The sequence below is a fragment of the Oryza glaberrima genome, chromosome 3, assembly GCF_000147395.1.
Source record: "Oryza glaberrima chromosome 3, OglaRS2, whole genome shotgun sequence".
NCBI classification, from domain to species: Eukaryota; Viridiplantae; Streptophyta; class Magnoliopsida; order Poales; family Poaceae; genus Oryza; species Oryza glaberrima.
Genome location: NC_068328.1, coordinates 11,906,016 through 11,927,296, shown reverse-complemented (window position 1 = coordinate 11,927,296; position 21,281 = coordinate 11,906,016). Strand labels below are relative to the sequence as shown.

The following is a 21,281-nucleotide window of genomic DNA, read 5'->3' as shown; positions in this document are numbered from 1 at the left end:
GATTTCACTAAACAGTTTTTGCAACGCTTGCAGTATAAAACTTTCCTCCATCGCAAGCTTTTTGCCAAGGTGATCACCAGCTGAGCCTCTAAGCGCACGCCCACACAAACACTCTGGTCTGTGTCTCTGCCGCGCACCAGAGCGTGGTGGGTGTGTCTCTTGTCTCCCGCGCCCCCAGCCCACGCACGCCACGCGATGCCAGCCTCCTCCTCCTCCTCCCGCTGGTCATGGTTGCACAAGCTGAAGCTGCGGAGGAGGAGGAAGAAGAAGAGCAAGCGGGCGAGCCCCGCGTCAACGGCCCGACCCTCCGACGCGTCCGCCGTCCCCCCGGCGGCGCCACGCCAGCCACCGGCGGCGGCGGCGCCGGCCGGCGGCCTGAGCCCGTGCTGCTGCTACTGCCCCAACAGGGAGTCGTACTACCTCAACAGCGCCGACCGCGCGCGCCAGGAGGACAGGCAGGACATGTTGCTCCCGTGCGACGACGAGGTGGAGGAGGAGGAGGCTCTCGACGTCGGCGTCGACGTGGTCCACCGCCGGGCCGACGGCCTCGACGCGCCGCCAGCGACGCCGGAGCTCAAGCTGAGGCCCATCGTCACGAGCCGGCGGCACGCCGCCGCCGGCAAGAACGAGGCGTCGGACAGCTCAAGCACCTCGGCGGCCACGACGCCGTCTACCAGGGCGCGGGGGTTCCACGTGGGACCGACCGCCGCCAGCAGGAGGCTGCGACGCGTCGGCAGCAGCGGCGGCGGCCACGACAGCAACAATGCCGGCACACCGGTGTCGGCGCCGGCGCCGGCGTCGTCGTCGTCGTCGGTGAGCGCGGGGAGGCCGAGCCGGCGGCCGCGGCGGCGGCGGATGTGGCTGCGGGAGAGCGAGGCGGTGGTGTTGGAGTCGACGGAGCCGGAGCTGGAGCTGGTGGACAGCATGATCGAGATGCTGTGCACCAATGGCGTCCGTCGGCTGGAGGACCTGCAGGACCTCCTCGCCTGCTACCTCTCGCTCAACGCCGCCGAGCACCACCGCACCATCGTCGCGCTCTTCCGCCGCGTCGTCCTCGTCTGGATCCACCTCGGCAGCCAGAGGCTTCTTCCCGGCCAGTGATCAAACCAGCTCAGTGAATCCATTGCTCAACTCGATGCATGCATGGTGATCGATCATGGCGTGCTCAATTGATCAATTCTTCATGGTTACTTCCATCCGAGTGATGACTGATCAACTCGTCATCAGTTACTGTTAATTTCTGTTCTTGACTTCTTGTACATTCTTGAGACATGGCGCTTGTGTTAAAAGAGATCGGGTTGCTTGTCAGGTTAAGTAAACTAAACATAGTTTTCTTTTCTCTTTCGTTAACCTGTCTCTGTTACGTTTCTGTACTGTGTTTTTACGGTTGGTGTTTGTGGTTTTGTGAGGTTGTTGGTGAGAATAGAAAGCGGGCGCAGCGCAGGATGTGCGCAACCCACTTTGGCGTCAAAAGCGAGATAGATCTTAGATGCCGCCTTTACAGCTCGATTGGCCGGACAGGAAAGCAATAGGGGGAATTCCTCGCTGTTCGTCTCTCGTCGCCGGTGGAAATTATTTCCACGCGTGTCATTCGGTGTCATTTGGGATTTGGGAATGATAATATCAGAATGGAAGCCTGCGGTTTTTACCTCAGGTATTCTCCCCATTCCAAAATAGATTATTTTTTTTATTTTTGCACAGATCAGGACATAGGCTATGTTGGTGTAGGTGTTAGTTGAAAAAAAAAATCAGGACATCACCTATCACTCCCATTAAAATTCTAGTTATAGATTGTTCAGAACTAGGGTTGTACTTTTTTCCCTTTGATGAACGAATTATTTTTGGACTTGAAATTTTGGGGTTGTTAGATGCATATTGTATCAATGCTTTGTTTCTTTTTTTTTTTCCAGAACTTTTTGCATAGCCAAAAAAAACCATGATCCATTCATGTGGAAAGTGGAAGTGTACTTGTAGCAGGATATCTCCTTCAAAATGTAGAATCCATTCATGTGGTTTGCACAACAGTAAAGAAATCACATGTAATTTAATTGTCATCACTACAATTAGGAGCCATAGAATTTTGTATAAAATTAGGTAAATTCAGGAAACACAGCAAAATGAGACCAACTACCACTTCCCAAGAAAAAAATGTTGGTCATTGAAAATTCACATTGGGATCTTTGCAGAGTAGAAGATTTACATTCTTATTGTAAATCCACATGCTCCACGCCTCCACCACCTTTTTCTCAATGGGGAGTTCATATGTTTGGTAATTCATCATGTTGTCTCTAGGTCGTTTTTTTAGAAAAATCAAAATTTTTTGTTGTTCTTGCACGGTATTAAGAGGTAGAGATATCTCACGGTACCAACCAAGTCGAAGATATCTCACAATGTTAATTTCGTAAGCTTTCAAGGGCCGTTAAGAACCAATTCTTGAAACATAGTTACTTTGGTCTGATTGGCGCTTGCCAAAATTTGGAAGTGTAGAGTCGCTTCAATCACTTGCTTGGTCTCCTACCAATTAGATCAAAGATCCGAAAGATTTGCATTACTATGAAGAAAATTTACCAAATATTGATATAATCCAAATGGATTGCCAAATACCTTTCAAACAATAAAATAATTGGTAGCGAACCAAACCAGTTCTTTAATTTTACCGACTGTTCCTACACATTAACATCAACATCAAACAATGGTGTAGCCAAGTAAGGCCAAAAGTCAACACTGCTGCACTTTTCAGAAAAAGAAGTTCTATTCACCACCCAAGAATACCTCATGCACCTCCTTGGAAAGTTGGAATAGAAGTGAAATGAGCTAAAACCATTTATCTTGGACCCTGGATAGGCTAGCAACCCAAGGATGGCCGAATGGCCATATTTGTCCCCTATGCCGTCGGACTCAGGAGACAGGTGTGCATCTACTAGCAAGTTGCAGATACACTGCAAGGCTTTGGGTGTCGCTAGCAAACTAGACGGCTTGCGACCAACTAAACCCCAACCACTGGCAACATGCTTTGACAGTGCTAGAATGGTGGGAGAGCGCAACAAACACAATAGGAGCTCCGAAAAAGGCGATGCGCACCCTAACGTTGTTAGTGGCTTGGGAGATATGGAATGAAAGAAACCGCATAACCTTCCAACACGAAGAGCTTCCGATGGCCAGCTTGTTCCAGCTTGTTGGCAAAGGTCAAGGAGGAGACCAAAACTTGGGCCTTGGCGGGCACAAGAAGTCTCCGCGATTGGATTAATTTTTAGTTAGCCCGGACCAAAGGTCCAGTGCATGTACAACTTCTTTCTTTTGTAAAGTTTACTCCTTCTATATTCAATGAAATTGGCGGCTCGCTGATTCATTAAAAAAACCATTTAACTTCATTCTTCATTCTCTGCTAGTACTACTCTTCTACTGGCAGAGCCTCTCTACATTCTGAACGCTTTGGTGCCTCCGCTTGGCACTCACCTCTCACAAAAATGTGCAGCTTTCGAAACCGAAACAGCCAACACATCCACATCAATCCACCCCTCCGGCTTCCTTGTAAGAAAGATAAAATGCCAATGTCAAACTGCCATTCTCTATTTCTCTCCACACATTATTGATGTATATATTAACTGATTTTCTGACGGAATGATTCATGCAAAATTCCTATTTATTTTTTTTGAGAATTACACAGTACAACGCACCTATTTATAAATGAGCGTTTAGTTGTAGCTTCTTACATATAAACCGTGGCCACCAAAGTGATGTGGTTTTATTGTCTTTGAGAAGGTATACAAAGGTACCACAATTTATAATGCAAATTTTTATACTTCTCCAATACAATTTTGCTATGATTACACAAGAGAAGCGTATGTGCACATATCACTTTATACGCACACTACCAGCGAATGAGGCCCTAAGGAAAAAACATATGCTCAAAGATATAAAAACATGCAGTAAATCTCTAACCTCAATTATCCTTGGGCACCAGGTTAAAGGACTTTAACCTTGATGAAATTCTCTCAACCCATGAACAATATGAGTCCGAAGCTTCTTTCGTAACTCCCGGAATTTCTTTGTAGGGCCATGCACCTATGATACAATTGTCATACCATTGATTTCCCCTCTTATGTGTAAAATTTGGGCACAAAACTAGGGCCATGCACCCATGATACAATTGCCACTCCTTGCTCTAGATCTAGCCCGATTCATCTTCGTGATAGTTGGAGCCACCGACGGCTGTAGCCAGGTATGTCATCGTCCTTTGTCTTTGGCCTATGAGCTTGAGGTAGGATGCGCACATCGGCATCAGTTCATGTGCTGATCAACTCCACTAGGATGACCTACTTTCTCTTACAGGTAGCAGGTGCAGCATTCTCTCACCATGGATCATCTATTTTTCTCTTAAGCCACCTATATCCTTTTCAAGCCACTATGCCACACTACAAACCACTCACTCCTCCCCTCCCCCTTGCCCGCTCACTTTGTCCTGCACGGCAGCTCACTCCTGACGTGGAGCCGTGAGGATTGAGGAGTGTTGTAAGGTCATTCACAATGCGTAGATGTGGCATTCAGCGTCAGGGTGCCAGTGAGGAGATTCCCCTCCATGCGAGCATAGGTCATGCAATAAGCAAGCCCCTCAAACCCCCACGAAGATGCACGAGCCTCGCCAGGGCATGTCAGGATGAAGTATGTGATGCGCAGGGCGTTGGCTTGTAGCCACGTTGGGAGGTTGTGCCCTCGCGATGCCCATATCACACCACGGCGTCTCGCCGACCTTCAGTGGCCAGAGAAGAAGCTCCAGGTCATTGAGGAAGAGGAAGATGACACGATGAACTCACCTCGCAACTCTAGATCCATACAACCACCCACACGCGTCGCCATCAAGGTCATCGCCCCGATATGCCACCTACGCGGGCTCTGAATCGAAGCTTGGTTCATGGCCCCACCGTCGAGCTTGTTCGGTGTCCCGCCGCTTGATCCCGCTATCACCAAGCTCCATCTGCATCGTCGAAGATCAATTCGCCCCCATCGAAGCTGAATCCACCGCCCACCATCAAGCTTGATCCTCGCCACCAAGCTCGGTCAGCCACCACATGAGAGAAGAGGCCTCCATTGTAAAGTTAGTGTCTATATAGAAACCTCATCCTATATGGTGTTTTGGGGGCTTGGGACACAACTTTGAGTATCCCCACTGCTCATGCCCTAATGGTCCATTTGGTTGGTGCCCTGAGCACTTTGCCTGAGAGCTACCCGAGAAATCTATCAATTTATCCTGACTAGGCCGCAGCCTGAAACAATGTCAGTTTGGTTTGCCCATGTGCCTGAGATATACTAATGTGTATTTAAGCTTTCAAAAATTATGTTGTCAAGTTGTTAATTAAGTACTAACTAACGGGCAAACAATATCCATGGAAATATAGAATTAATTACGCATCTCAATGCAACCAAAATTTTCTGATATCTATTTGAGCTTTCAATAATTAGCATATTTGTTGATTAAGTACTAATTAACAGACAAACAATAACCATGAAAATATGAAATTAATTATATGCATCTCTGGTCCAACCAAAATCGATTCAAGGCCTGAAGAAACATAAATGCATACGTTCGTACCTTTGCACACGGGTCGTTAATCTCTTTAGCTTTGCTACCGTGCCTGAAGCTTAGGCCACCAAAATCGGTGCCCTGACTCAGGCTAACGAAATAGCCTGAGAGGGTCAGGTCAGGCATCGGTTAGATTTCTCAGGCCTTCAACCAAACACTACTCAAACCAACAAGTTTAGGTTTGCTATCAGGTCAGGGATAGAAACTGAGGGTTGCAACCAAACAAGCTCTGAATGCCTTGATAGAAGGGACATCCCTTTTGAGATTTTCTGAAGAGATAAAGAGTGTGTTAGGGCATGTACTATGGAGACCACTGCTATAAGTGGTCTCAAGTCATCGGCGGAAGCGCTCCCCTTCCCCTTCGCTGCCGGCGCGCTCCTCTTCCCTTTCTTCGCCTCTCCTTCCTCTTTGCCCGCTCAAGCTCGCCGCCGCCTCCCCTTCTTCAGTCGCCATTGTCAACGAGGAGTGGCCCGTCCAGCTCGTGGTGGTGAAGAAATCTCCGGCGTCGAGTTCCGTACTTCCGTGTGGCAGAGGGCGACGGGATCCGCGGTGCTTGAGCTCGAGCTCTCCGGCATCATGCTCGCCAGATCTGGTGAGCTTGAGGGCCGAAAAGGACCACAAATCCGGCGTCATGCTCGCCGGATCTGGTCAAGCCGCCGCCGTCGTCGACGTCTTCCCGGAGGTGGCATCGACATGTTCTGAGCCGCTACCGTCAGCACAGATTGAGCCGGCTTCCGCCGCCGGGCTCCCTCTCCTCCCTCCGTGGTGGTGTGGGCCACTACGAGGCGTGGGCTGGCTGTGGCGGCGATGACCTCCAGCTTGGCAGCTCGGCAGCGGCCTCCAGTTCCCCCTTTGTTCTCCTCTACAACTTCCTGGAGCACACAAATCGTCTTCCTTCTCCTAGAACCACCGTTCAATCACCGTTTCCTCTGCAGGCTCCCCCGCCACCTTGTGAGACCACTCCAAACCTCCAACGTGACATCCGAACCTATCTGAAACTTGAGACCACTGGTTTGAGGCACCGCGTTGTACATGGCCTTGAAGAAACAACAAGCTAGGGTATCAAGGAAAAAAAAAAGGTCTGGCAAAAAAGGCTGCATCGTATCACCTACACAAGGCTAGAACAAGTGAAAGTGACTTTTTGATGGGGGACCCTGACGAATCGTGTGTGTGTCCTTTGTTGTTGGTGACAGTGACAGCGTCAAGAAGAGAAAAAGGACCTCTCATCATTTGCATCATAGTGTGTATATGCTGCTTGATATGTCTGATACCGATATATGTTGGACAAGTACATACCAGTGACGAGCTTTCATGCGACAAGAAGGGAATTCTTTCTGCTCCGGTCTTTGTAGGGAGAAAAAGCAGAATAATTTCAAGGAGATATTGTCCCTGTTTGGCTCTTTAATTAGCAGGAATATTGAGCCTATATACAAAGGAAGGAAGTTCGTCGCTTCTCTTATCTTAATAAAGAGTAATCATGACAGTACTATTTGTACTATAAATTTATGTTTTTTTATTTCTCAATGTGTAGATTGAGTTTGAAATTGATTTTTGGTGAAGTGATAGATTTCTACTTTGTTAAAAAAAATAGATTTTTTTCATGACCATTTGTATTGAATTTAAAAGAAAAATGTAGACTAGGAGACATCCGGTCGAGGGATGGTTACACTCCCATGAAATTGGAATTCAATCATGTAAGAGGAAGTTGTTTGGTTGGCTGTAGGAATTAAGCTGATTGGTATTTGAAACCCTACCATAGAAGAACTATACAGTTGTAAGCATCAATTATTTAACGTATTAATCACCCATGAAATTGGAATCCAATCATGTAAAAGGAAGTTTTTTTTTTGAGAAGATGTAAAAGGAAGTTGTTTGGTTGGCTGTAGGAATTAAGCTGATTGGTATTTGAAACCCTACTATAGAAGAACTATACAGTTATAATAAGCATCAATTATTTAGGATCAAACGTCTTAATCACCCCTTCTTTGCCTGCTGTAAGACTATTTAAGAGTTCCTTTAGTCCTTGAAGAGATATAACATCTTTCAGCGATAATTTGTAGAGCCATAAAAGTGCTCCTAATTTAAGCTAGGAAGTGATATCGGCTTATAGTGATTGTCCAAAAAGAATATCACGCTTTAAAGGAAGTTTATACCTGAAAACACCAATTATTTTAGGAAGTGTAAGATTCACCCCTTCACGTGTCTTTCTTTTCCCCTAAAAATAGCTTCAAGCCCCTGACTAAGGTCTAATTGCTATCCTAGACCATAAATGCTATCCACACTAGCCATGATCATATGAAGCTGGATTTTAGCCCTATAGCCCAAGCAAAAAACCGCCAAAACGTTGCCTCAGTCAAACTAAGGATCATAATCGTTTAGAGCCCATTTAGATGGGGACATATTCTATACACGCAAGTTTTCGATGTACACTTCGTACGCACTAATTAGCAAATGTCACCAAAAAATTCTAAAAAAATATACATACACTTACAACAATGTGTAAAGTCACATATTCAAATTTATTATGTTTTAGTAAAAAGAAGATAAAGTACTATTTGTTAGAATTTTGTCTTTTTTGGTTAGGGCTAAAATATAGTAATATATTTGAAGATGAGACTTAAAACATATATGCAATACCATTGAAAGTACATGCATATTTTTTTTAAGAAAAATAATATCATATTTGCTAGTTGGTATGTACGAAGTATGCACATGATTCGTTCCCTATTTGGACATATGTTTCTACAAGATTGAGCAGTTCTCAAAAATCTTGCGAAGTTTATGCTCCAATCAGCCTAGAGTGTAACTCAGACACGGAGAGTAGCACAAAAAGAAAAGTAGAAACATATTTTTTTTACCGGTTTTTATATGAATATACACATTTAGAAGGAATTTGCAAAAGTATATCGTTGTCGCGAACTGGTGACGTGTACGAGATGTCAACGCTGTGTTCGGCATTTGGTGTTGGGAGCTAACCCCTTCTGCACTCAAATCGGAGTGACTCAATAATGCATTATCAATTAAGTATTAGCTATTTTTTTAAAAAAATGGTTTAATATAATTTTTTAAAGAAACTTTCATATAGAAAATTTTTACAATATAACACATCGTTTAGCAATTTAAAAATCATGCACGTAAAAAAATAGGAAGGAAAGTGAGTTGGGAAAGTAAGGGGAAGAACACAGCGTTAGTAGCGAACGGCGATTGCATCTCCTTCCTTCTCTCTCCTTCGCCTTTTGCATTTTAGGTCCCAGCTCGGGCTTCGATGTCTGCGACGCCATCCCTCTCTCCTTGATATCCCCGAAGAACGTGTGACCAGTTTTAGAACGTGTGACCAGTTTTTGCTCCGCGTTCTTCACAACACCACACGCAAGGAGGATGTGGCAGCGAATCTTTGACGTGGATAGCCCAGGCTGAATGCCAACTGTATGCATTGTGAACGCCCTTATTTGGCCATTCACAACGCGCACATGCTAGGTGTGGTGATGTTGGCCACGTAGACAACTCGCTTACGTGAAGAAGACAGGGGAGTGATTTCTTCACCGGATCTGCATGACCAAAGTTGGTTACTAGAACCTTGCAGCAGTTTGGTCAGAAAAATGTGCTTATCCGCGCATGGAGAGAGAGAGAGATAGAGATGGAAGAACAGTGTCAGACAGAAGAGAAAAGCTCAATTTGCGCCGGAGTAGGGGCGCTCGGGGAGGTCGCCGCTGTTGCGTGGGCTCGGGGAAGCCACCGCTGTCGTTGCGTGGACTCGGGGTAGTTGAGGCAGGAGGCCGGAGAGGGAGGGGAGAGGCACCGCTTCCGCCGCCGCCATGTTTTCTCCTAAACAGCGCCAACGGTGGTGTGTGTGTGTTGGGGGGGGGGGGGAGGATGGGGGCACCAAATCTGCATCACCGGTGGGAGAGGAGAGGGTGGAGGAGTTGGGGAGGTGTGGCAGATTTTGCTCCGAAGGTGCAACATTTTTTGTTTTCGTGCTGGGCTAGCGTGAAAAAAATTGGTGGTGGGCCCCATCTAAAGCTACGCGCCCTGGGGAGATGGGAGCCCCATTTGCTTTTTCTATGTGGACGCTTAGGCTGCATGGTGAGATCTGGACGCATTTCTACTATCCTTAGGGTGTGTTCGCCGTTGCTCGTTCCCAACCGGGAAGAGTACGCACAGAAAACAGAGCGATCCATTAGCGCGTGATTAATTAAATGTTAGCTTTCTTTTTTCAAAAATAGGTTAATTTGATTTTTTTTAAGTAACTTTCGTATATAAACTTTTTTAAAAAGCATACCGTTTAGCAGTTTGAAAAGCGTGCGCGCGGAAAACGAGAGAGAAGAGTTAGGAAAGGGGCATCCGAACACAGCCTTATTGTACGACTATGTATATTTTTACAAATTCTTTCCAAACGTATATATTCCTATAAAACCGATGAAAAGAATATATTTTTAATTTTATTTCAGAGTAGCACGCGGTAAGAACAAGGACAGCCACGACGTTTCACCATCGCTGCCAGAATAGACTGGCGAATGGTACAGGCATTGCCTTTCGGCAGCTGCCAATAGGACCAAAGAAGGAAGTCGAAAAGGAAAGGCGCTCCGATGAGCAGAGGATGAACTGCCTTTTGATCAGAAAAGCACAATGTGTCAGTTCTTGTCGGAAGGAGAAATCAGAAAGTGATGTTCTCGGTGTCAGGTGATGTAATGTGAGCAGACTGCTCTGCTGTGTGCAGGTATTTAAGTTCCAGAATTCAGAGCTGAAACAAAGAGGAGCTGATCCAGTGGTAATTTGCACGGCCACACTATCCATTTTGTCATGGTACTGCGGCCATTGTTCCAAATTGGACCGGGGAAGAGAGCAATATGAATATTCAGGGCACAAGATAATAATGAGAGAAGAAAAAAAAAAAGGAAAGCTGGCCTTAGAGAGCACTATTCACACTTTTGACCTTCGGAATACAGAAATTTCATTCGAGTTAATTCACTTTGCATAGAAATCGACACAAAAAGTTCTAACATCCAAGAGAATGCCAACATAGCACTATTAAAGAAAAAGACGCATTTACCAAACCATACCTTCCTTTGGTAGAGACAAATGGGATTCAAGCATCAAGCAAAGAACATCAAAATAGAGCAACAAGAGAATGCTTAAGATTAAGCTAACATATTCCCCCGATTTTTTCTTCTTTCAAGTTAAACTTAAGTAAAAGAACTACAATGGTATAATTAGTTGCTACCCATTAGCCTTCTTGGCCTAACTATAGACAATTGAGGAGGACAAGAGATCGACAGAACTTTACATGGACGAATATATATGCTATTAGAATCCTCGCATTTGCGCTCTCCTGAGGTTATGAAAAAAGCTCAACCTGTTAGCTCTTCTCTTTACCTTTTAGTTCTCTAAACCTATTATCAACTGTATCATCTGTGTATGTACCGAAAGTCTCAGCGAGTCCCAGCACGGAGAGGTGGGAAGTGATCTTCATCTCCAACTTTGTAGAATCCTGGTGACCTAACATAGCGAAGATTACAAACGCACATTATGAATTGTAGAATAAAAGCACAAAAACTATCTCATGGACTGACTATTACGTTATCAGAATGCATATTATACATAGTAGTAGTATAAAAGCACAAAAACTATCTCATGGACTGAATGAACTGGAGATGCAAATAACAAACTAACTAGAGCTTAAATGATCCTTTGCTTTTTCTGAAATGTCTTCGCTGTGTAGTCTTTGATATATTTGCAGGCTGAAGATTTAGTAGATGCTTCCTTTGTTTCACATTATAAGATATTTTGGGTTTTGAATAGATTCGTTAATAAGATATTTAGGGTGGTGGGATGGGAGTACCAAATACCAACTGTTTTGATGTATCAGTTATCAAAGAGAAATGCAAGTAACTTAACACCATATAGTCAATTTAGACGAGGGATGGAGGCGCTAAAATATCTTATAATGTGAGAGCGAGTATAAATATTTTACCTGCTTTGTGTTGGATGGCTTTGCAATGCCAATGCAGCAGCATCGGCACATGTCTTACTGGTTGAGTGTGTGTTGGGAATCTTATTCGATTTTGGTGACACAAGTGTCAATGAAAAAGACCCCAAAGTTCCAAACTCAATATTTTCTAGTGAAGGCATCTCCAAGTTGTTGAATTGAGTAGATCCTTTTGTCACAGGGAATGAGGACTGACAAGTAGATGCTGTAAGGCTTCTGTCGTTATGAAGAGAGAGCTGTACCCGTGGCAATAATTGGCTGGATTTGCCAACAGTCTCAAACTCTTTGTTTGAGTTAACCTGATTATATGGCATCTGTTCTGGATCCCTTACAAAAGATAGATGTTCTTTGTGATTATTGTTAATTTGTTTTGCAGCTAATTTCTTTTTTGAGCAAGCCCTGCCACGTAGACTGTTTTGGAGCTTCAACAGCTCGGATGGCATTTGTTTTCTGGGCCAGTTAATTTCATGCTCTTTTTGGACATTTAAGCTTGACATATCCTGATTCTTCAGTGATTGATATTTTGGCATTTGATTCCTTGGACTACCAGATCGGGCAAACCCCATGTCAATATCATAAATCCGATGCTCAAATGAGTTCTTGCTTGAGCGGGCATGCTTGTAATGCCTTGGTATCATTGCTTCACTTTCAGGTTTGACACATTCTAAGCAAGTGTCACAATTATAGCTCGAAATCTTCTTAGCAGTGCTTATATATTCATGCTCACTGTCCTTGACTCTCAAATGCCGGCTTAACTTTATGTCCTTGGTTGCAGTGTCTTGTGTTATTTGCTCCTTACAAATGGAAAATTTTCCTTTTGGAACTGATGCTTGATTGCTTTTAACTCTCACTTGTCGATTGATTAGTGTCTTGTTCTGTCCTAAAGATACCATGTGCTGTAACACAAATAAGGTAACTGATTAGCAGAACAACTAAAGGTTTAAGTGAAGCTGTCAGTGTCAGCCATCCAAGGGACAAGATGTATAGCATATATAATGAAGATATAAAATAGTCAAGTATTCATATCGGATCTAGATTTTCTTGGCCCTAAGAGGACAATGAAAATGTATGCCAAAAAAAAGTAAGAGATACAAACTCATGACAACTGAGAACAGAGAGCTCCTACCTTTTGGAGAATATGTTGATCTGTTTCATGCATATTGGAGATATCATCTGAGCTATCATACAATTGAACAGAATTATCTGAATTAGCATAAGAAGAACATGGTGACAGTCCATTGGTTGGAGCAATTGTTTGAGAGGGTATTAATAAAAAGTTCTGCTGACAAGACGCACCCCAGTTGCTCTCATCATGTGACTGCTGTGAAGAATCTTCGGTGCTATGAGAAGAGGAAACTGGAGATAATCTCCTCTCATCAGTTTCAGTAGATGAAGGTGATAACAGACCTGGCAGCACCACATCAGAATTCGATGTGATGTTAACAGCTGGAATTTCAAACGAGTCCCTTGCAACCTTACAGTCAGAAGATGCTTCTTGAACAGACTGCAAAAAACCATCAAACATGTATTCTAGGTGATACTGAACTTGGCGGAGGCATCTCAATTGCAAATCTAGATCACCTGATAGATCCACCAAGCTCAATGGGGAGGGAGAAAATTTTTGTTTTTCCTCATGGGCAACATTTATACTCGAATTTGTCATGTCTGACTGACCAGATTTGGAATATTCCAAATTATTGGCCAAACTTGAGTAAAATGTATGTAACGTATTGTTTGGATAAACTTGTGGATGCATTGATGGTTCTTCATTCGCATGGCAGGTTTCAGCTGTACAACAAGATGCCTGTTCCACCATTTCATGGTCCAAGTACTGTTCGCTGCTACCATTGCCATCTTCTAGGTAAAACAAAGGATACTGATTTGGTGTCTCTTGGATGAAACAGGACGATTTTAGACTCAAATCAGTACTTGATGCTACCATGTGATCTCCATGAAAATGTGTAGGCACATTCAAGGTGGCATATGAGTCATTGTTAACTAAGCACTTCGAAAGATGGTGAGGACCTCTGTTCTCATCTTGATTATTGCAGGAAATTTTCATGCTCGACATCTCGTCCCACAATGCCTTGCCAGGACCAAGGAAGGACTCACAACGAAATGCATCATTATAGCTTTCATCTCCAATGTCTGGCCTTACTCCACTTCCAATCCTATTCAATGTATTCTTGAAAAATCCATAAATTTCATCAGGAATAAGTTCTGGTTGTAACAAGAGAACTTGACCAAGCTTCTGAGCACCATACGAAAAAGCAGTCCGAATACGATTAAAGCTGGCTGCACAAAAGTAAAATGTCTACATAAACTTAGTAGAAGTGAAATAATGTACAGAAAACCCCTACTATGTGCAAGTTCAACCGCATGCTGATTATGGTTTATATGCACATAGGAAGCATCTCAGCACATGCTATGATATGCATGCCCATACATCTTTGTAGAAATTCTTTTGAAATATAATTTAGAGGAAGAAAATAGACAGGTGCCTTTAGTTTCAGACCTTTGTTCACACTTCTGCCAAGATTGTTGTGCTCCTTTAGTGGATCAATTATGTTCAGATATTTTGAACGGAACTCAGTATTGCATGCATTAGAATCTGTTTTTTGCACCGAGTTATTGAGGAACTCTTTGTCAAACAACAAATCACTGCCAGGTGTATTTGTTGCTTCGACTGCAAGACATACAAAGTTTTAGGGTAAAAACAGAATATATGTATTAGTTGGTTACAGTCAAGGATAAGATTACAGTGTAGCGCACCAATTTGATTTGGCAAAGACGATAATGCAACAGGGCCATTTAAACTTATGCAATAGTTGTCCCAGTCAAACTTGCTGAAATACTCCAGAAACCTATATAAAACCTATTAACAAGACAAACATGAAGTAAAAAGGTCAAGAGTTATAATCCGTATTATTGCTTAAAGATGTTTTTACATGACTGAAAAAGCCAGTTCCTTCCTATTTGTACTTACCTCCAGAGGGCCATGGAGAGATTTGTGGAATAGATTGAATATGTAAAGAATAAGAGTTTCCAGTGCGTAAGTTGATATCAGTCCATGATGAGCTCCTAGTAGACGACTTTCATAATAACACCATGCCTTGATTAATATAATGCTATTCTTGACTAGATGATTTTTTCCAACTTTACGGTCAACCTGAAGAATGAACAACTATTTACTTTTCCAAGGTTTGGCATAGTAACAAAATAAAAGCAGACCTAGACAAGCACACGAAACCAATATCGAGTGCTATACACATTCAATAACTGTTTGTTTAATTAACCAGAAGGACATTAAAGTGGAATAGAAGTACATAAAATTTTCGAAAAGAAAAGTATTATTATACCAGCTCAAGGAAGCAAAGTGCGCAGATTCCACCAGTTTGGTTGAATGAGATGTCAACGACAATATTTTCAATAGTGCATTTAATAAGTCTGACCTGAATGTATAAACATTTGCAGAAATTAAGAGGTGGTTTATGTGTGAGAAATATAACATATAGGGATAACAAGAGGCACATAGTTTATAAGCTTAACTTATAATTTATTTCAATCAATTATTAAAAGTGGTGAAATGATTACACATGTTACCAGCAGAAACAAAAGGATTTTCCCAAACTACAGTTCACATGAATGGCTAGGAATGTGTAGCAATTAGCAAGCATAAACATGCCAACAAGAAATTGCACCTCCGCATTGATCAGTTGCAAGTCCTTTACTTCAAATTCAGCATCGCAATTCTGCTCTTCTGACTGAAGGATGTGGTAGATATCATCAATTAAAGTACTACCATAAGATGTATTGCCGAGTACAGTCAGATCAACGTCCCCATCAGGAAGGTAAGTCTTCAATGGAACTGATCCATATGCAAAGACCTACATATCAAATAAAGAAGAAACATTTTAGAACTAGGAAATAATAAAGAAATATTTTTGCACAAAAAGTTGGCACGTCAAAAGGTCCAACAGATATTGCTAGATAGAATAAGAAGTCATTGCAACAATCATATACAGGTAGTAATATGATAGAGAACCACAACCAAGATATATCACATATCCACGAAGATTCCTGGTATGTGAGTGTGTTACCATTGGTTTTTCCAAGAGAACAATTAAAAGATGAACTTTTTGTTGGGTCACCATCATGTTATTCCACTAAGAAACATATATACTTAGTCATGTCAGTTTTGCATGCGCCAAAACAACTAAATACATCCATGGAAACAAATCATAATATAACTGTCTTAAGTATGAATGATGAAATGACTAGAAAATAGCGACCAATATGCCACCAAGTGAGCTGCTATCATGAATCACAAAATCATATTTTTCAAGCAGGTAAGCAACCAATCAGCAAATACGACATTTTTTTTAAAAAAAAAAAAGAACTAGAAACAACATATAAGGCGGAGAAAAGTCAAAGTCAATTGGCATCTTGCAGGGATTCTGTGTTGCGCACTATTGGCACACATACACACATGTGACAATAATTATGCGAAAACATTACTGCTTTGATGCCCAATGAATATCATTTGCTAGGTGACACCACAACATGACTCCTACTGCAAAACTAATGCCTATCAACCATAGCCTGCCACACGTTTCCAAGCAATTCCAGCTATACAAAGACTGTATAGACATCTCGTAGTACGCATTAAAAGTGTTCAGCAGAATAGCAACAGATAAGGACCACTTTTCCAGATCTACCATCTGTGGGTACGGAGCGAAGAGATTACACATAAGTAAAGGAGCGCACGGACAAAGTTCAAGTACGACTAAAAACAGTGGACCGATGAATTCCGATCAGTAAACAACTGTGAATTTGTGCTCGTAATAATTCAAAGTACGCAGTAGAACTGAATGCAGGATGTTGGCAGGCAGCTGTCCGTGTACATGGGCTAAATGTCACCCCCTGCTCTGTCGAAACACTCAATTCAGACATAACATGCCCAGATGCTATGTCAAAATACTCAATTCAGACACAACATGCCCAGAAGATTCAGCTACAGCATTTATCAGTTGCCACACTATTGGATAAATCCACGTGGATGCATGAGTCACCATGGACAGAGTGAACCGTGAAGGGTACTGCTTCTCCTGGCAGGCAGTCAAGATCATCACGAGCAGAAACAGAACCAAAACAAGAAAAAGGAGTTTTTTTTTCTTTTTCTTTTTGTCTCTCTTCTGGACCAGCAGAAGAAAGTTGTTTCCGCCTGAAAGGAACTTTTAGGATGTAGAAAGTTGGATTTTATAAAGCAATTCGTGCCTTTTCGTTGGAACTGGAAGTGATGCTTGCAAGCGAACATAAAACATTATTGTGCCAACAGAAAATAAATACTTGAACGCGTCAAGAAACGTTCCATCAGAAAAAGAAAACCCTTTATTAAACCAAAAAGCGAAAAGGCCATAGATCCGAGCGCACGGTGGCCTCAGCTAAAGTTCGGAATTCAGCAGTTTGGATTCACGAGGGCTAGTTAATAGTAGTTTATTATTAGTAATTAAAAAAATGTGAAATAAAAAAATGATCCCGATTTTGTTCCCCCGTGAAGGTCAGCGAAAATAAAACAAGGCAGAATTGCAACGACGCGCCGCGAGCAAATAGTTTAGGAATCAGTCTTGATCCGTACGAACCTAAGCCGATTAATTAAAAAGGATAATCCTCCCGTGAAGAGAATTCCCGTCAAATCCCACAGACAGCGACGGAAGCAGAGTAAACACGTAAACAAAAAAAAATTGAAGAATAAAACGCCCCAATCAAACGAGGATGAGAATCCCGAGAAACCTCAAAAACCCGAAATTGGAGTGGAAACGGGGGCAGAAGGGCGCGCCCCGCCGCGAACCGCCCGGGCACTCACCTCGCAGCCGAGCGCGGCGCCGACGAGCCTCCGCGCGTACCCGACGACCGCCGCGCGGCGCCGCTCGGATGCCTCCGTGGGCCGCACCCGCCGCACCACCTCGCCCGCCGCCTCCTCCGCGCGCGCCACCGCCCCCGCCGGGATCGCCGCCGCCCCCGGCGCCGCCCTCGCCATCGCCGCCGCCAGCGTCCCACCCCCTCCCCCTCCCCCTCCTCCACCGCCCGCCATCATCCTCCTCCTCCTAGACCCCGCCGCCGGTGGCCATGCGGGATCCAGGCACAGCAAATGGAAAGAGAGAGAGGGGGGAGGGGGGGGGGGTTTGGGGGAAAACCCAAATTCCCCGTGGTGGGGTGGGGGGTTTACGAGGTCACGGGACGAGGGTATAGGTACGTAGGTAGGTAGGCCGCGCCGCGCGGCGAGAGCCCGACGAGACGGAGGCGGAGGAGGGATGGATGGAGAAACCTGCGTGCGGGTGTGAACAAAACCCACGAGGAGGGGAGAGGAGGCAGGCGTCCCTATCCAGGGTTGGGTCCGCGGGATTTATACCGGCGCGGCGCTGCGCTGCGGTTGTGTGTGTGTGCCGCGCCGTGCGCGTGATGCGGTGGCGATGAATTGGACGGGATGGATGGATGGGGGGCCAGGTGGTGATGCCCGTCGCCGTGGCAGCTGACCAGTGCACGCACCGCCTTTGGCTTGCCTCTCTTTGCCCTCGTGGGTGGGGAAAGCGTGGGGGTCAACAAACTGCGGGTGGGGCTGGGGGCGGGGGGGTTATCAGCCTCGTCCTGCCTTTGGTTTTAACCGCCAACTGCTCTCTCCTCTGGCTCTATTACACTTGCACAGATGACAGATCTGGTGGTTCAATGTTGGCATTTGGTGTCCGAGTTTCAACGGCAACGCCGGCGAGCGGCGAGCCGTCCCTCCTTCAACGCCACCTAACTTTTCAAGGGAGTAGTTATATTTATGACGCCATATTTTTCATTAAAAAATAGTCGGCATGTATTTACATTGTAAGTCCCTAAATTACATATGTATTTTTAGTGTATTTTCAATGTAAGTCCCAAAATTACATATGTAAGTCCTAAAATTACATATGTAAGTCCCAAAATTACATACTAATTTACATATGTAAGTGGGGTGTAACTACTGTGTAAATTTTATTTGACGTATTTTTACCTAAAAATTTGTCACCATATTTTTATAGTTGCTAACGTCTTGCATCATTGTTTGGTTTATATCCCATAATTGGCTACAGTACGAATCTTAAAGGAGATCAAATGATCTAGAGAAGAGAGATCGACTGTAAACAAGCCAAAAATGTGGCGACAGTATTTTAGCGAAACTGCTTTTCAATGTTCGTGTTATCTAGGCTGCTCGGCTGCTTGGAACGAATAGCACCACAAACACAACGCAGCAGTGTAGCCGTAGGCTTCGTCCGTCGGACAACCCATCTTCTCAAGCTGTACCATGTGTTTCTTGAGAAGTGTTGGACCTTTGGCTTTGTTTAGTTTCTAATTTTTTCTTACTTTCAAATTTTCCATCACATGAAAACTTTTCTACACGCACAAACTTTCAACTTTTCCGTCACATCGTTCCAATTTAAATCAAACTTTCAATATTAGCCTGAACTAAACACACCCTTTGTATAAAGCCTTTTTTTTCTGTGATAGATCTTTGTTAGACACTACATTTCGACGGATCTTCTTTTGATAATATTGTTCGCAATATGTGTCGAAATCGATAAGATTTGTCAATTAATTGCTCTTCGTTCTAAAATTAGATGTGTCGTACCAAAGAAAATATCTTTACGCTGAAAAAAATGTAGTACACCATCAATCTGAATCTAATTTTCAAACCTAATAATTTTTTAAACCTCTCCTCATATACACAGAGCCCAACATAGAGTGCCCAATATGTATATATAACAACATGCACCTAAATGAATTGTATCTCGAGGTGGTTTCAACCAATATAAATTTTCTATTAAACAATATCTTTCAAAACAAAAGGCTTTGTATTAGATAAGCTTCACTAGCATTGATTTTACCTAAATAGATATATGTGCGCGCAGGTATCAGCTAGCAATAAATAAATCTCCATATCCTTCGTCCCCTAACTCCAAAAGGATGCAACTAGGGATAGGGATCAAACTTAGTCCTAGGAAAACATCGAGCAGTGTTCCGTCACTTACTGAAAAATATTTCACTGCCCGGTATGAAGTATGTGAACTAGTTGCATTTTTTTTTAAAAAAAAGGTGCTAATTACAACGCCAAGAACACAATATTACGCACTATTTCAAATGAAACCGACTACAACATAAAGAAAAACATTTCCTGCGTATTATACAAAAATTGTGTGCAGTTCTACTACCTTAAGAGTTGACCATTCATCGTAGAACTATTTTTTGTCATCACTCACCACAAATTGTGGAAAAACATGCTGCATATATATCACCCTTTCGAAAAAGAATTAAACATATTTTTGAGGCTAAGTGTGTTGCTTGAGTACAATTTCTGCCGGATACGCCAGTTTTATCCTCTCTTTTTTCTCTCCGTGTCTTCGTCGCAGGGTCGCGCGCGCGCGCACAAAACTGTTAGCTACATCCCAAGCGCTAATTTTGACCGACTGGGTGGTCGGTGCTCCCGCACCGCGCTGCAGTCTCGCGCGCCACTCGACGGGAGGAGCCAGCGGCGACACGGCCGCACGGGCCCAGGACGGGTCGTTCTCCTACATTGTGGAAGAGCGATGAGCGATCCCAGTGCGAGCCCCACTGAAACGATCGAACTTGCACAGCTTTTTTTAATTCTCCTTGGACAGCAGGACGGGCGTGGACCCTGCCGAGTGCCGAGAGTCCGTCGTCCGAGAAGTTTAGGCGGTAATTACTCCTGTTGCTACTTGGAGTAGTAGTACTGTAGTAGGCATCGGAGCAACTAGTCCAGTACTGCTCCTGTACACCTGTACAGTAGTACGTACACTGCAGTCCAATCCATCCACATGCTCGATTCGATTTGCCGCAGCCATAGCTGAAGCCATGAAGCCGTACACTGTGGTACTGTACACAGTGGTATAACTAGGGGTGAAAACGATCGGAAACGGTAGCATATCTTCGGAAACGATGCTCGATCGGTTGGTAATTGACCATATTTATCATTTAAACTACTCAGTATCGACATTAATACGATGCGGGAAGAAATTAGAAAAAACAAAAATTAAAAATAGCCAAAAATGGTACGGTCGGAAACGGTATCCCTTAAACGGAAAGGGCGCCCGGTTGATCGGGAATTTCCGTGACCGTTTTCACCCCAGGTATAACCGTATGTATATGTCACATGTCAACGCAACCAGATGTATTGTGGCAGACGCAGGGGCGGATCTAGGATCCGGCCAGCACAGGCAGCCGCTCGTGTTCCTCAGCCTGAAGCAGTGGAACGCTTGCTCTGCTATGCTGGCGAAGTCGGCATTTTATTTGGGTAACAAGGAGCATTAGCAAGCGCAGCAATTTACTGATCAACAGAAGCATAGGAAGTGTAAAGTGTTAATGAGAATTTCTTTTTGATAAGTGATTAGTTTATTGTGATCTATTTGACTTTATCAATTGGATTTGCATTGGATTAGGTGCTTATCTATAGCTTAGCTCTTCGCTCAAATTTCAGAACAACACAATAGTTGATACGGAGTACTTTGATAGAAGGAACCATGATGAAACTGTTAGGGGTGAAGCTTACACGTGTGAAAGGTCTTTATGTATTATTAGAGCATGTACAATAGCAGGCTATAAGCCAGCTGCAAATATATTTTAAGAAGATAAATCAAGAGAGAGAAGAGCAGCGGACTACAGATTTGTAGCCAG

At 43.7% G+C, this 21,281-nt stretch overlaps 2 protein-coding genes across 4 annotated transcripts; one reads left to right on the top strand and one right to left on the bottom strand.

The window, feature by feature from the left end:
• Positions 1-77: 77 nt before the first annotated feature.
• On the top strand, positions 78-1,861 carry LOC127768077 (transcription repressor OFP1-like). Its single transcript, XM_052293593.1, has one exon. The coding sequence runs from the start codon at positions 196-198 to the stop codon at positions 1,099-1,101; it is 906 nt and encodes a 301-aa protein (XP_052149553.1). The 5' UTR covers positions 78-195; the 3' UTR covers positions 1,102-1,861.
• An 8,805-nt stretch (positions 1,862-10,666) lies between these two features.
• Positions 10,667-17,679, bottom strand: LOC127767406 (uncharacterized). Of its 3 annotated transcripts, none has more exons than XM_052292739.1 (10): positions 17,434-17,676; positions 15,269-15,454; positions 14,927-15,019; positions 14,554-14,736; positions 14,340-14,442; positions 14,083-14,253; positions 12,864-13,862; positions 12,694-12,770; positions 11,553-12,463; positions 10,667-11,077 (listed from the first exon to the last, which is right to left on the bottom strand). In XM_052292739.1, exons 1-10 carry the CDS (start codon positions 17,662-17,664, stop codon positions 11,011-11,013), a joined length of 3,021 nt encoding a protein of 1,006 aa, XP_052148699.1. In that variant the 5' UTR covers positions 17,665-17,676; the 3' UTR covers positions 10,667-11,010. The 3 variants fall into 3 exon arrangements, with proteins under 3 accessions (XP_052148699.1, XP_052148700.1, XP_052148698.1); XM_052292740.1 differs by having other exon boundaries at positions 12,694-12,740; XM_052292738.1 differs by having other exon boundaries at positions 12,694-13,862; positions 17,434-17,679.
• Positions 17,680-21,281: the final 3,602 nt, after the last annotated feature.

Coding starts and splice junctions, on each gene's coding strand:
- LOC127768077 (XM_052293593.1), top strand. CDS start 196: ATGCCAGCCTCCTCCTCCTCCTCCCGCTGGTCATGGTTGCACAAGCTG.
- LOC127767406 (XM_052292738.1), bottom strand. CDS start 17,664: ATGATGGCGGGCGGTGGAGGAGGGGGAGGGGGAGGGGGTGGGACGCTG. Junction 15,020..15,268: donor TGCAACTGATCAATGCGGAG/GTGCAATTTCTT, acceptor TTATACATTCAG/GTCAGACTTATTAAATGCAC. Junction 14,737..14,926: donor CACTTTGCTTCCTTGAGCTG/GTATAATAATAC, acceptor TTCATTCTTCAG/GTTGACCGTAAAGTTGGAAA.